Below are 15,855 nucleotides of genomic sequence, written 5' to 3'. Positions count from 1 at the left end.
ACCCACATTTTAGCATTTTAAATCATGCCAAAACAACACTTCAACTATCCTCCATCTTCCTTCAAACCTATTATCACTACTTAAAAACCCACAACATGGTCTTAATTAAATGTACCAATGGTCTCAAAACTGCCACTTGGGAAACAGCCGATTTGTTCCAAGACTGCAGCTATGTTCAAATCATTTCTGGATCCCATCTTCTGCACTGGTCTTTAGACTTCATGTCACCTCAGAGGTTACAAATCTCTACTCTCCTGAGTCGATGTGACTTTTTTAAGGGCCCAAAGATATTGGGAGTTGGATGATCAAGCTGAATAATAACTTGAGGTTAGAAAACAAAGGCATAATTATGAAGAAACCTGACCCTTCAAACTATTTTAGCCAGTGATACAATAGAATCATGTGTGGCTGTCCAAAATAACTCCTTTGAGGATAACATTAATTTAGCTGAATAAGCAAAAACAAGTTACAGTCACACTTTAGATATGCCATACGCTCTATGTCACAACACTGAAAAAGGGCCCTTCCCAAATTGTATATCCCACTGTCCTACCAAGTTACCAAAAATCGTGAATACTTTAATCTGAAGGGCCAGAAAAGTATACCCTACAGAACCACCAATATCTTAGTGTGAATTTGTCTGACATAATAAATTGTCAGCTTTGATCAACACAAGTCAATAGGACATAGTGATTTAGGGGAAGGCAAAGATGGAAAGGCCCAAGGGAGCCAACTTCTAACCATCACACAGCCCTTTGGCTCCAAGCACACATCCTAACAGACCAGGCAACCAAGACGTGGCGGTTTGGTGCTGTATGTACCCTAGGAAAAGACGTTCTTAAACCTAATCCATTCCTGTGGGTGTACATCCCTTGTAGGTAGGATCAATTGGCGAGGCAACTTCCGTTAAGGTGTGTCCCACCTCATTCAAGATGGGTCCTAATCCTAACCCTGGAAACCTTTCTAAGCAGAATGAAATTCAGACAGAGGAAAGAGAAAGGCACAGGAACAAGAAGCTGAAACTCAACAGAACCTGGAAGAGAATGGGGAGGCCAGGAGGGGCCACCATGTGCATTGCCATGTGACAGAGCAGCCTGTGAGCAAGGATCACTGGCAGCCAGCCCCAGAACACAGCCTTCGGGAAGAAAGCACTGCTTTGATGATGTCCTGATTTGGACTTTTTATTAACCTCAAAACCATGAACTAATAAATTCCCATTATGTAAGCCAACCCCTTGCAAGGCATTTGATTGAGCAGCCAAAGGAAACTAAAACACATGGCAACATGGTCCAAGTATGTGGTGATTTTTATTAAGAATAACTTTGGTTCTAAGAATTCCACCCTCAATTCTGTAATACTTTCCATTAAAAACAATTATACAAGAGCAAATACAAAAAATATTAAATTATGAAAACAAATCCATTAAGGCTCCCTTTATATATATTATATACACTCAAACAAGTCAAGATTTTTCAGAGTAGAAGAATAAAGTCAACTGTTTTAGCTTAGAAAGCAATACTACTTTACTACTAGGAAACTATAAAACACTGAACTATTTTAAGAAAAGCATAGAGTGGAAAATGGAGCCAGTTTTGTAAAAAAGTGGCTCAAAGCACAAAACTGCTCAACTGTTCAAGAGTCCTGGGGTAGGAATGTACATTCAGGCATGAGGGGGACTGACCATCTTTTTAAACTTAGGCTTGTTGGCCAGACCATACTACAGAGCATCTCTGCTGGTGCTCTCACTGTTCACTCATAAAACATCACTTCACGCTATTTACAAGTCCTCTTTTGGCCAGACCTTAAACTTCTAATGAAAAACAATTCTGCATATTTATGAAGGAGACTGGGAGGGAAAAGCTTTTGTAATTTTTTCCCCCAGCAAAGACTGAATTCTAGGTAAGTTCCAGGAACAGAACTGGTCCTTCTAAAGGAGGTTGTCTGGGTTCTTGAGAATTTTATCAAGTGGCAGAACTGCTACAAGGGTCCAGTCCTAAAGAATAACTGTTAGATAAAAGGATATGAGCCAGTTCTAACTCTTCATTTTACAAACCACATCGTTAGTCCATATATGCACACAAAAAGAATTCCAGTTAATGTGCAGTCAAAAAATGTACTTTCTTTTTGTTGTTGTTGGAGTACATGGGCCGGGAACTGAACCCAGGTCTTCCACAAGGCAGGTAAGAATTCTACCAGTGAACTATCCATGCACCTCAGAAATCTACTTTTAAGGTGATGGGTCCCCAGGCTCGCTTCTCTCAAGAGGAAGAATGGTGGAAAAATCACCATTCCATCTTTCAAGAGCAAACTTAGGAGCTGCATTTTATCTTAAGTATCTCATATTTTATTCAAACAATACTTGTTTAGAAGATAAATAATCTACTTCAGGTGTAATTAACTAACATGTCTCTCCAAGTAGCAGTATGTTATCAATGTGTTTACTTTTCTCTTGTTCACTTCAGGAATCCATATGGGCCAATCATCAACTATTAAGACTGAAGCGTCACCATCGAAAGCAGATTTCCACTCTGCTTATTCAGGAGTCCAAAGCTAGGGACCCAGCTTTCTAGGAGCCTTTAAAGGAGATGTGAGAAGAGTCTTAAACATAGGAATTACTGGCTGCCTTGTCTGTATGGAGAACATATGAACCACCTACCATCCCAACTGAACATGCCCTGCACAGAATCAGCCGTATAAAATGGGTTTTACTGTTGTCTGTCGCTCAGCCTTTCCTATGAAGAGCACACTGGCTAGAATAACGAGGACAGCCTCTCCCTTCAGGCTTTTCCTGAGAGACACCATATAGTAGTCATCAACATCATCAAACAGCGTCACCACATGAAGGCTGGTAAAACAGTCCTTCTCCACGAGAAAAAAAACAAAACAGGCAAAGAAACATGTGGTCACGGATCAGAAAGTTCCAAAGCTTGGATTCTAATGATACTCAACATATACAAGTGCTAAGTCTTCCAAAGAGCTCTCCTTGAGACCAGTGCACATTGGTTTCACATTAAAATGCCCCAACAACTCATTGCCCAGCTCCAAATGGGAACTTTCCCATACTGCTCTCAGAAGAAATCAAAAGATTTGGGACTCTCTCCTTTGACAATGGAGTTGGGTTATATGGACTAGTCTCTATTTGCCAAAGGATCAGGAGAACATATCATCTACAAAGGACTAACTTGGTAAGACAGTTTAAAACAAAATGAAACACCCTATTCATTATTCAAAGCAAGAAATGAATTTACATGATGTACCTCATTGAACAATGTCACCAGGTAGCATACTATTCTATTGAGAACCAAAAGGAATGAAAAGAAGATGCAGTTGGATGTTTACACATTTTTGTTTCCAGATTTTTTAACCTTCTCACCCTATATCCGAATTTTAGTCCTGTGCTCAATGTTAACATTCTCTGGTGTTAATTCTAACAGGATGAACTGTATCAATTTGACAAGAAAATCTAAGGCTCTCAGAATAGAATTTACATATATTGGATAGAACCAATTAAATGCATTTCTTATGCAAACTAAACTTTCTTATAGATAACAAGAAGGATTAAACACATTTTGAGCTTAAAAAAAACAAAACATAAAGGCTCTGTGCCCTACTAAACTTGGACTGGAAGAAAAACCAAACAGTGCGACTCTCAAGAATTTATTCCAGTGTCCTCTTCCTCTTTTTTAAAAGAAAAGCATCTGAACACAGGTCCATTACCCAAGGGGTGAGCTGGTCAGCATCCCTCATTTGGCGAGTGGTAACTGCAACTGTCCCAGGTGACTCACCCCCCCAGAGCGCAGGGGGAGGAAAACCCAGTCCTGGTCCATTGGAAAGCAGGCGCATTCTCGGGGCTGGGCCTCTCTGCAGGGACCCTTGTCCTGGGGGGATGCTGCGGAGGCCGCCACAAGCACGGCTCAGAGAGGAACAGGCTGGCAGGCACCTAGGACTCCTGGGCCTGGGCGACTTCATGGCCCGTTCTTCTGAGATTGCCTTTGACCTTCACAAACTCCGGGGCGTTTTCCTGCTCTTCTTGTGATTTCTGCTTCTCGAGTTCCAGCTAAATGAAATTCAGAAGCAGAAACATAATTTACAAATTTTTCAAAGTATTCCCCTTTCCAACATCCTCATTTTAAAAAAACAAAACAAAAACACCCAGATGTATAGATGTCTTGGAGTAATTCTGGGTAGAAGAAATCAACTGACTGTATCAGCAAATGATACCAAGAGATGACAAGAATCCAAACACCAAGGCTGAGAAAGCAGAGTCCTGAGAACCACCCACAGCTGTCTGGGGTCTCTGAAGGTGAACGTCATTTGACTGTTTCAGGCTCCCCATGCAGCTGCGAATCCAGTGGTGATGTCCTACTTTGGCTTTGCATCTTCATTTCTGTAGGGCCCTTGGTGGAACCCCCAGCCCTCCCTGAACGCATTTTGCCCCATTTACTGACATTCTGTCTCCTGTCTCCTGTGCTTAGGGGTGAGCACAGACTCTGACACATCAGGGAGACTCTGCTTTCTCCAACATCGGGACAAAAATGGAACACCCTCACCACGTCACCCTCACCTGTTCCAACTTCTGCTGCCGTTTCAACAGTTCAATTTCCAAATCGGATTTCTTCTTTTGTGCTTCCTCTTCCTTCTGCTTTATTACTTGGTCTCGTTTTCTCTTTTCCATTACCTTCTGCAGTTCTGGTTTATTCTGAGGGGCAAGACCTCTGCAAAAAACGATTAAGAAAAAGAAAAGTATAATAATTTAATCTAATGGACCCATCTTTCATGAATGAAAATTTAGTTTAAGGCATGAACCGTAGAAAAGGGGTCTACTGGATGAGCACGACTGTGAAACTTATTTCTAAGCTAACCCCTTCACAGGCAACACAGTGGGCTCAGAAATTCACAGGCATGAGAGCAAGGGCAAGGGCCCTTCCAAAAGACGACAAGAAGTTCATTCATAGAATACAATTACTCAGCATCCACTGTTTGCCTGTTACTAGACCTCGGAGGCTGATAGGAGCGGGGATGGGTGGGTGGTAGGCAGCAGCTTAGTAATGGAGAAGGGGACAGCACACTCGTGGGATAGGGGAGGGGACAACACACACATGGGGTAGGGGAGGGGACAGCACACTCATGGGATAGAGGAGGGGACAACACACTCACAGGATAGGGGAGGGGATAGCACACTCACAGGATAGGGGAGGGACAGCACACTCACAGGATAGGGGAGGGACAGCACACTCACAGGACAGGGGAGGGCAGCACACTCACAGGATAGGGGAGGGACAGCACACTCACAGGACGGGAGGGACAGCACACTCACAGGACAGGGGACAGCACACTCACAGGACAGGGGAGGGTATGGTGCACTCATGGGATAAAGAAGAGGACAGCACACTCAGGATGGGGAGGGGTAGCACACTAAGGATGGGGAAGAGGTCGACACATTCACAAAATGGGGGAGGGGAAAGTTAAGACTGCCACTTGGCCGCTTTGCGCTTCTCATGCCACTGAATCAACAGGCAAGGAAGGGGATTACTGTACTGGCTGGGGTGACTGATTCTGACTATCTAGGGGAAATAGGACTGCAATGACACAATGGAGATAAAGAAGAGTTTTCCTGGAATACAAGAGATCCCCTAAGGCATGTAAGGTAGTACCATCTCTTAGTACTACCATGCCCTGTGATTAAAGTCAATAGAAAATTGCAACAACCCTCTCCAGGCAGGACTACCAATGGCACACAACTTCAAGAATGAGCCTCTGGGTCACACCACCAGGTAAAGAACCATGGCCAGTGAAAATGCTTGCTGAGGGTAAAGAGAACATGGAATTGGTAGTAGAAGAAGGTAGTGATAAAAATGAACTATGATCATGTGAACAGTTAACAGAAATAAGGACCGTGTTGGTATGAATATTTCCTCCTTGTTTTGAGTATGTATGTATTTGTACATAAAGTAAATACCTTGTTTTCATCTTATCATGTCATAAGTTGTATTGCTCATGTTACAGTATTTAAGTTAAAGGGTATCAAGTTTAAGAGTGAATGTTACCCAAGGGCTTGCACCCTATTCTGAAGAGATGTAGTGCATTTCTGTTTGTATGCAGGACAGTTGAGTATTGTTAGGTAAAACATGTCTGTTATCGTGTTCTGCTTAGAGATCAAGTATGGTGTAAGGTGATGTGTATAGCTGCCAAGTTGACAAGGGGTGGACTGTGATGGTTAGGTTCATGTGTCAATTTGTCCAGGTGATGGTGCCCAGTTGTCTGGCCAAGCAAGCACTGGCCTAATCGTTACTGCAGGAACATTTCATGGCTGGTTAATAAGCCAGAAGTCTGGTGTATTAAATCATTAGTCAGTTGACTGCATCTATTGCTGATCACATCTGTGATCAACTAATGGAGTGTCTACTGCAATGAGATAACCCAATCAGCTGGATTTAGTCCAATTAGCTGATGACTTTTAAGGGAGAAGAGAAAACTTGCATTTCTTCTTCAGCCAGTGAGCCTTCCTGTGGAATTCATCAACGACCCGCAGGAATTGCCAGCTAGTGGCCTGCGCCCTGTGGAATTTGGACTTGGGCATCCCCACAGCAACATGAGAAACTTTTATAATATTTCATATTTATTTACAGATTTCTTCTGCTGGTTCTGTTTCTCTAGAGAACACTGACTGATACAGCTTGGTTCCAGAATATTCTAGAAACTAAATCCATAATCAGTGCAATAAAAATTACACAGAGGTATTTTACGTAAAAATAAAAAAATACATAATCAAAAAGTTACATACAGGTATTTTAACTGTTTACAACAGAGGTAAGTATTATTAAGCACAGGAAAATCTGTCTTTAGATCATTTGAGTAAAGACTCAATTTTATCACCATTAAAAGTCTCAATACGACAAAACAGAATTAAGAAACGGAGATTTTAGGATTAAAATTTAGCCACTAGCATAATTTAAATTTCAAACACTTTTCTTTCCCTCTATTTCATTGGCAAAATTAACTTCAACTGTTATTAAATTTCTCTGGATTATGCAAAAGTGGCTGAACAAACTTTGATATATGATACGTTAAGCAAACATTCTATCATAACCGATGAATAGGTTTAACTATTCTACAGTATTCATTTCAAAGATTTTATACAATGGTGACAGTAACATAAAATATTTAGTAATAGAAAATTTGGGAAAATGGTGCTTACATGATAAATGTTCTGCACTTACAATAGTAGAGAACTCATGCAAATTTAGTTAATATTTTATCACAATGGATCACTTATCTTTCAGTGCTAAATGGACAAAGTCAAGCACTGCCATGTGACTCTCTAAGCCTAAAAAGTTGTCAGATTGCAGAGACAGCATCAACAAACAGCAATGAGCTGTTCCAAATTTCATCTTAACCATGAGATGATGCCCTAACATGAGATGAGCTGATCCTCTTTCAGCAATTCTTAAATTTACAGCTCACGAATGCCCCCAATCCCTGGGTGACTGCCGGTGTCCTGGTGGCTTTAACCCACCAAGATCAACCATTCTTCTTCGGTCTGCTTTCTGGACACAGAGCCACCTGGGACTATTACAGTGGGCACAGCCAGTTTTTTAAATTACTGTGTTCTTTCTTTGCAAAAGGAGTCCAATAATTCATATGTTCATACAACATAAGACATGAAAGCACACCCTAACCCTTCCCCGTTACACAAATGGTGAGAGCATCATTTACATCATCTTATGTGCAAATGGCGTCCCTGAAATTGATGCCCGGTGCACATCCTGCCCCGTCAATCCCTTCCCACTCCTGAGCCCAGAGATCATGTTAGCAAATCTGGGCTCTGCTCCTCCACCCCTCCCGGGCCTTCACAAGGACAGAGCCTCTCTCACTCTCAGCATTTGCACATGGCCATAATTTTGCCATTCTCCTATCGACAGACATTTGGCTCTTCCCACTTTTTCACTATGAAAAACAGTGAGGCCACAAAGCTCCTGTACATTTATATTTGTGCTCTTACCCAAATCTATTTTCTAGTTAGAATCTGACAATTGCAGGCTCAGCACCTGCACTCTGGATGTTTGGATATATGCCGCCAAACCGCTTTCCAAAAAGGCTGCAGCAACTTCCATGCCACCACCATGAAACTGGCAGCCAACTTGCAAAGCTATATTTCATATTTCATCTCCAGGGGTAGACTGGAAGGGCCCACATTGATTCCACAAACATGAACAGGAAGCTCACCTGTGAGAGCATGCACCTAACCAGAGGCAAGTCTGGCTCAAAGTAACCCAGCATGCTCACCTACCCGCTTAGCCAAACTCCTCTAAACTAATTTTTCTTTTTTCGGTGGGGGGTGGTTTGCATTTGGATTTCACCCCTTGCTCTTTAATCCTGGAACCTTGTGAGTTGGCTGTTTCATCTACATTTTTGGCTCAGCTATTTTATCCACATGGATTCACGCAGAAGTACTTCTATTCTGTTTCACCAGAAGCTCCCCTTATTTTTCCATGTTGTACAGCAGCAAGTGTTTATGAAGGAATTGTCTGTCTAGTCAAACAAGCCAAAAAGAAGACCAACTAAAAACACAGGGAACTAGAAATTGTTTTGGAAAATACAAGCCAAAGCACCAATTTTAGGGATGAGTTTAAGTAGCTAGGCATTCTATTTGGCCCTCAAAAGTATTCTTTGTAGAGAGGACAGAATCTCTCTAAACTATGTTACTATGGTTTTTTAAGATCTCTTCAACACTAATCTTTTAACTACAAAAACCAGTGTCTGTTATAATCTGCCTTTTTGTGCACCAACGGAAACTGAGAACTTTACAGAGAATCTTAATAATTAATGGCATGCTGTGCCCAGGTCAAAATTTGAAGACTTTAAGCCTGAAACTTAGCTGGGTTAAAAAAAAAAAAAGATAAAAGAGAGAGGCTGTGCCAGATGCCTGAAGAGCTCAGAATCAGTGGCGGAAGACCTGTGCGTGTTTGTTCTCATGCAATGGTTTGCTTTGATCTTGTGATCTCAAAAACCAACTCTAAACGCTGTGTGAACTAAATGCTACAGAGCCCGGAGCCCAATTTGTGGCTATTTAGAGGACAGGTGCAGGCTCCAGGTAAAGTTTGCTTTGTGTTAACCTCATCTCTGGTTCTCTCTCATCTTTCCAGCTCTTTCTCTATTTATGTTATCACTATATTTGATTTTCTTCAATAATTACTATAAAGCAATATTTATTGCTTCTCTTTTTTACTCCAAAAAATGACAATGTGACCCTAAGTTATTGTACATTTCCCACCCCCAATGTTAAACTAACAATCACCCTTAGTAATATCACACTAACAACTACTAGTTATTGGAAAGACCACTGGATAAGATGATATATGGGAAGTCCCTTCATAAACTGTAAAAAACGTAAACAGATTTCATTTCGATACAGACCAGTACAGAATCAAGCATGTTATTTCTTAACCAAACACATATATTGATCTGGTGCTTCCTGTTACTTGGCACTAAAATCTTAAAAACAAAAACCCTAAAGCATCGAAAAAGTATGAAGGTAGAAGATGAATAAATGAGAAGAAACTGCTTAGGTTTTCATTCTAAAACCAGTTGTATTTCACTCTGAAACTTAATTGTGTAACTAAGATGCTATTTTGAAAAACACAAAGACATCAGAGGAAATGTAATCATCATTTGATCTTGAAATCTGCCCTTTTCTGTTCTTTTTAAATGTACTTCCAGGCAGACCAAACCTTACAAGGAGAAAGAGGAAAAAGCAACAGGGATTTCTGGATGATGCCATGCAGGAAATGGAGGATGGACAGAACCAATCTTGAACTGAATATGTCCCACATGCCAATCTAGGTGACTCCAGAGACATCCTCCTGCCACTGGAACATGCAAATTAGGCTGCATCCCTCTGGTTCCTGCACTTCTCCAAATGTATGTGGAAAATGTGAAGATTTCATATACTTTGTTTCTATCCTTAGCCCAGTCAATTTCATGGGCATTTTAAACTATATATGCATTTTAGAAAGGGAAGCCCCGGGCAGCACTGGCCGAGGGCCACACCCACAGGGCTTTGTTTTATGGGCACTGGCCTGGTGCAGAGGTTACAGGAGACAGTCCGTCCGAAGTGGGTCAAGAAAGGAAAGAGTTTTTAAAGCCTTGGTAAACACAATGAAAATAAAATCTAGTTGACTCTAAGGTCCCCTAGGGAAAGCTGTGCTTAAGAAACCATCTTGTGGCCTCTTTCTCAGCCAACTCTGCAAATAAAGTAAGTGCCCACTCCCCTACCTGGAATATGACTCCCAGGGGTGTAAATCTCCCTGGAAACGTGGGACATGACACCTGGGGGTGAGCCTGGCCCTGGCATGTTGGAGTGAGAAAACCTTCTTGACCAAAAGGGGGAACAGAAATGAAACGAAACAAAGTTTCAGGGACTAAGAGATTTCAAATAGAGTCAGGAAGTCATTCTGCACGTTATTCTTATGCATTATATAGATACCTCTTTTCAGTTTCTAGTGTATTAGAATAATGAGAAGGAAATTCCTGAAACCGTTGAACTGTATTCCAGTACATTTAATTCTTGATGATTGTATAACTATGTAGCTTTTACAGTGTGACTATGTGATTGTGAAAACCTTGTGACTGACACTCCCTTTATCCAGTGTATAGACAGACCAGAAAGAAAATAAAGACAAAAAATAAATAACAAAAATAGTGGAGATAAGGCATTAGAATGTTCTGGGTGTTCTTTTTTATTTTTATTTTATTATTTGTTTTGGAGTAATGAAAGTGTTCTAAAATTGTGGTGTGCACAACGACATAATGATACTGTGAGCCACTGACTGCACACTTCGGATGATTACATGGTATGTGAATATATCTCAATAAAATTGCATCAAAAAAAAGTTTTGAAAAGTAAAAAAAAGAAAGAAATATCTTACCGTTTTTGATTCATAAGAAGCTCTCTATGGAGATCCTGATGGTTCCGGGACGTCTTGACAGGATTGACGAGTTTCTGAGGCCGAATCAGCTCAGGGTTGTCATCTTCTATGTAGTCCGGCTCGGCCATGGTATTCCGTGGAAGGAGACACGGATCCCTGAGGCCAGAGGCCTCCCACGGGCTGTCTGCAATGGAAAGTGAGAAATGAGCAGTCTTGTCTCAGCTCTGAGACCTCTCCTGGAGATAAAGCTGGAGTGGGATATCCGCTGATGCCTGCCGTCATCCCAGGCCCTTGCCGCCAGCACAGTGTGTCACAGAAAGAGTAGAAGGCTGCGGCAGCTTGGGCTGCCCACCTGGACTGCCAGGACGCCTTGGGGGTCTCAGTCTCACCACCTACTCCCCACCTTATTTCCCATCTTGCTCTTCTAACTGCACACAGCTCCTGGGCTCCAACCCCAGGCCTGCACTGCCCCTTTGGCCCCAGTGCCCTGATGCACCCTGGAATGTGCCAACACCTGGCCCTGCACTGACAGAGGTGAGAGCTCAGGGCCAGGGCCAGGCCCAGTCTGCTTCTGCCCTGCTGGGCCCTTCGGCCATTGCCCCCTTCTCAGAGAGACCCGATTCCCACCCACCCGGCTGCAAGCGCACCCTGCCCAATCCCCAGCCCACCCCGTGTTGGCCAGACTGCAGATTCCACATGTTTGCTCCAGGGTACAGGCTCCTACGGGCAAACCCCAGGTCTGTGTCCCCCCACTGCTCGATGCCCTGCACCTGGAACATGGTGGGCAGGGATGGCACACCGGAGGAAAGAAGGAAGGGAGGCTGGCAGCAAGAGGGGACACCACTGATGTGTAGGAGAGGAGGCAACCTGATGGCATACCTGGGAGAAGGCACTTAACGCTTATGGGCCTCAGATTCCTGCTGGGCTGAGCGAAAGGAACAGAGGACAGTCCCTCCAGTCCTCGCCCCTGTTTTAATTGTTCCTTCTATGATCCAGGTATGTCCTGCTCAGTGAGAGGAGTTCTCAAGGAACAGCTGGCTTCTTTCTGAGACCCACAGACAGTGGTCTAGGACAGTGAGCAACACGTGGGAAGGGCCTCTGAATACACACCATTTAACGGGATGGAAGGAGAACTCAGACAGGGGCAGGGGCCAGAGAAACAAGGCTGGCTGAGGGAGCATCAGGCTGCACAGGGCCCCAGTGGGTAGCCTTCAGGCAGGTGGTCTGCAGATAGGTGGGTAGTTCACAGGTGGGTGCACCCAAGGGCGGGTGGTCCACACGGGGTCCGCCATAGACAGGTGGTCCACACGTGGGTGGTCCTGTAGCAACTGGTCACAAGCACGTGGTTCACAGGCAGGGCCCTCCACAGGCTGGGTGTCCACAGGTGGGTCCAACCACAGGCAGCTGGGCCACAATCAGGTCACCAGCCTGCATTTATCACTGCAGAGCTCTGGACACCTGGCATTGACCCCATCACCACCTCCACCCCCCACCCCACCAAACTAACCTGGCAAATATTTCAAGATAATTGACATACCCCTTTATGCTTCCCTGTCCCTGAATGGTGATTTTATTTTCCACCAAAAATCTGACAGAGAGTCCTCACTGTACCCAGGGCAGAATGGTTGGCACTGGTCTTCCCCTAGAAAATCCAGCCCTCATGCTTACCAATTCCCAGGCTATGTCCATGCCCACAGGGTAACAACGATCCGGAATGGGGCAGGGGTGGGAGTGAGGGTCACATCCAAGCAAGTTAACACTGCGTCCACAGCTGAAGCCTGTGGTTCCCAGTTTTAAGCCACTAGGCCCACCCAAGTGCCTAGTGCGTGGCAGAAACTGAATTAATGTTTGCTGAACCAAATAAATCTGTACCAAAAAAAAGTGGCCAGTCCTCCCTGAACAAGCTCCTAGGCTGCCATCAGTTCACGGCGCGTACGCCTAAATCTAAGCGTGTTCATCGCACAGTGGGGCGGGAAACGGAGGCAAGAACAGAGAGTGTGCCCATGGATGCCACGTGCAGGGCTGGGCGTTGGAAAATAATAAAGATGAGTTTTCAACTATAATAGAAAGGAAACAGGGCATTTGGTTTCACAGGCATCGGTGCTGTTTCCGGGAGTCCTGACCTATCTCAGACACGGCCGGACCCTGAGATACTCAGCAGGAAGCTCGGCCAAGGGCGCGCCTCCCAGAGTTCCACGCACAGCACAAAAACAGGCACAGTTTCAGGGCGCCCATGCCCCAACCCCATGAGCAGAACTAGAATTCTCACTTTACAGACGACAGGATGGAGAAGCAATCATTAAGTAACTTGCCCACGATTATATCGCCAGTGGTTAAGGCGGAAAGTAAAGTGTTCTCGGATTTCAAATCTCATCTTCTGTTCATCACACTATGGGGCTTAATGTTTTGTGGCAAAATAACTTAATGTGAAAATAGGAGGAAAAAAGCACAAAGAATAAATTGGCTAAAATAGAAAAAGTGCAAACCTATCATTCATTTACATATTTTAAGTAAAACTGCAGGATAAAGGTTTGAACTTACCAAACGATAAGATACACATGATAAATCACAACCAGCACTCCTTAAATGATGTCGGCAACTGATCTTTCAACGAACCCAGGTGAGAATCACCCACCTGGCAGGTAGTGAGACAGTGAGCCCATCGCAGGCAGTCCCGCGTGTGCTGCTCCTCACAGAAACGTGCTCCCTGGCTGCAAAATCAAGCACACAGATGCACCTCCACACGCCAGCAAATGTCCCTAAAGACAACAGCAAGCAGTTTCATTCTAGTTAATCAGCAGCCAAAAGGCCAATGGGCTTCACAAAAGGAACAGCCTCTCTTCCTCACACTGTGGATGATCTCCACCCAATCAAAACAGACTGCTGCCTCCAAGGCTAAAGTCCCAGCACAATGTGGTGACAGGGGACATGAACGGCCCTCGGCCACAGCACAATAGCACTTCCGTGTGCCCAGGGCCCCCTTCCCTTCCTCTTCCCCCTCTCTCTGGAGCTCTTTCAGCTCCCATTTCTCCTCCTCTTTTTTTAAGAAGCACAGTACACGCGACCCCCTGCTTTCTCAGAAAACAGCTCATGTTCAGTTGCTACAGGGGATCCAGGGTAAACGCCCTGTGCAAACAGAAATTGCCCCACATCATTCCTCTCTGTTTAAAGAGATATGCTGCAAAGTGACACATTTTATCATATTTTTCCCAATTCCAAAAGAAAAGCATGCTCATCATAGAATTTTGGGAAATACAGACAAAAAGGAAGAAAATCTTTTGTAATCTTACCCTTCAGAAACACCTGTGGGTGCATCCCCTGCTAGTACCTTTTCTCTGAGTTTGTGTGCAAACAGACAGAAAGACATGTGATCTTAAAACAGAAAATGGGGCATCTGCGTTTGTGGGGCTTACACTCCAACGGCATGAACTAAACAATAAAAATAATGAACAGGTTGTCACCTAGTCTATCAGGAAGGATTAACATCGTGGGAAAAGAAAAAGTAAAGCAAGTACTGATGCGAGGCAGGGTTTAGGCCTCCCTTAGAGGGGCAGGGAGGAGCGAAGGGGTGGGAGCAAGGGAATAACATTCCAGATGGTGGGAGGAGCTGGGGAGGAGGAGGAGGAGCCAGGACACCGGGTACTAGAGGCCTGGGAGGGATTCCGCCTGTACCCCAGGGTCCCGAGGAGCTGCTGCAGGGCTCTGAGCCGAGCCAGGACACAAAAGGACTCATTCAGCAACTAGATTTCGAGAGCCCAAAGGCAGGCCAGGAAGGCCAAGGGAGAAGGATGAGGGAGGTGGCCATTACTGATTGTTCTGGTTTGCTAGCTGCTGGAATGCAATACACCAGAGACGGATTGGCTTTTAATAAAAGGGGATTTATTTTGTTAATTCTTCAGAGGAAAGGCAGCTAACTTTCCACTGAGGTTCTTTCTTACACGGAAGGCACAGGATGGTCTTCTCTCCAGGCCCCTAGGTTCCAACAACTTTCCCTGGGGGGACTTCTTTCTGCATCTCCAAAGGCCTGGGCTGAGCTGCAAGTGTTGAGGAATGCCCAGTTGCTTGGGCTGTGCTACATTGCGTTCTCTCATTTAAGCACCAGCCAGTTAAGTCAAACGTCACTCATTGCAGCAGACACGCCTCCTAGCTGACTGCAGATGTAATTAGCAACAGATGAGGTTCACGTACCATTGGCTTATGTCCGCAGCAACAAAACTAGCTATGCTCGCCTGGCCAAGTTGACAACTGAATCTAACACACCGATGCAGTCAAGTGACGGCCCAGGGAGGCCGTGCCACAGCTGGGAGGAGGGGGCTTCCCAGAGGACTACGTTGGAGGTGGAGGGGACACCAGACACCCGAGGATGATGCCAGCCAGAAGGTCAGAGCCGGGGAAGGCTGTGCACAGAGCAGCAGGAAGCAGATGAGCACAGCTTTGCTGGCGTTGAGCTGGAGACATCTGTCAGCATCTCAGTGGCCATGGCAAGAAGGCAGGCAGAGCAGGTACCCAGCTCATGGCCTCCCTCTCTCTTAGGACTTGGCCCCCATGCTCACTCCCTCTTTTCCTGCCTTTCTCCTGTCCCCCCACTCCCACCACTGCCCCACCTGGAGGCAACCCAGGGGAATCACCCTGCTCCTTCTGCGGTGCTGTGAACTTGGTCTGCAGTGAAGAGCCTGGCTGAGCTTTTGCTGGGGAGAAGGCAAGGCTTCAGCTCTGAATCTAGCAAACAACCTCTAGTCTTGGGAATCTTTCCTGGTTTCTCCTTAGATTTAGTTTTTTTAAGTCTTTCTTCTCCCACAGGACTAGATGGGCCCAAGGCTGGCCATGACCGGAGAGCAGCAGACCCCAGGGCAGGCAGGCAGGGGCTGCATGGTCTCCTCCCTTTTCCCCTGTCTGCCCCCCTCCCGCTCTGCAGTTGGGGAAGGGA

General features: G+C 44.8%; 1 protein-coding gene across 9 annotated transcripts in view; it reads right to left on the bottom strand.

Annotated features, from left to right (window-relative positions):
- Nucleotides 1-3,644: 3,644 nt before the first annotated feature.
- FAM107B (family with sequence similarity 107 member B) overlaps nucleotides 3,645-15,855 on the bottom strand; it is a 224,234-nt gene continuing 212,023 nt past the window's right edge. For 7 of the 9 annotated variants that reach the window (XM_077169357.1, XM_077169362.1, XM_077169358.1 and 4 more), the window contains 3 exons: nucleotides 10,929-11,112; nucleotides 4,565-4,715; nucleotides 3,645-4,057 (listed from right to left, as the gene is read on the bottom strand). In XM_077169357.1, the coding sequence (XP_077025472.1) occupies nucleotides 3,941-4,057; nucleotides 4,565-4,715; nucleotides 10,929-11,112 (452 nt within the window). In that variant the 3' untranslated portion in view covers nucleotides 3,645-3,940. Of the gene's footprint in view, nucleotides 4,058-4,564; nucleotides 4,716-10,928; nucleotides 11,113-13,469; nucleotides 13,829-15,855 lie in introns of those variants that run through there. The other 2 variants (XM_077169359.1, XM_077169360.1) reach the window with 2 other exon arrangements.

Source organism: Tamandua tetradactyla, chromosome 7 (genome assembly GCF_023851605.1).
Source record: "Tamandua tetradactyla isolate mTamTet1 chromosome 7, mTamTet1.pri, whole genome shotgun sequence".
NCBI lineage: Eukaryota > Metazoa > Chordata > Mammalia > Pilosa > Myrmecophagidae > Tamandua > Tamandua tetradactyla.
This window is presented reverse-complemented; position numbering and strand designations above follow the sequence as displayed.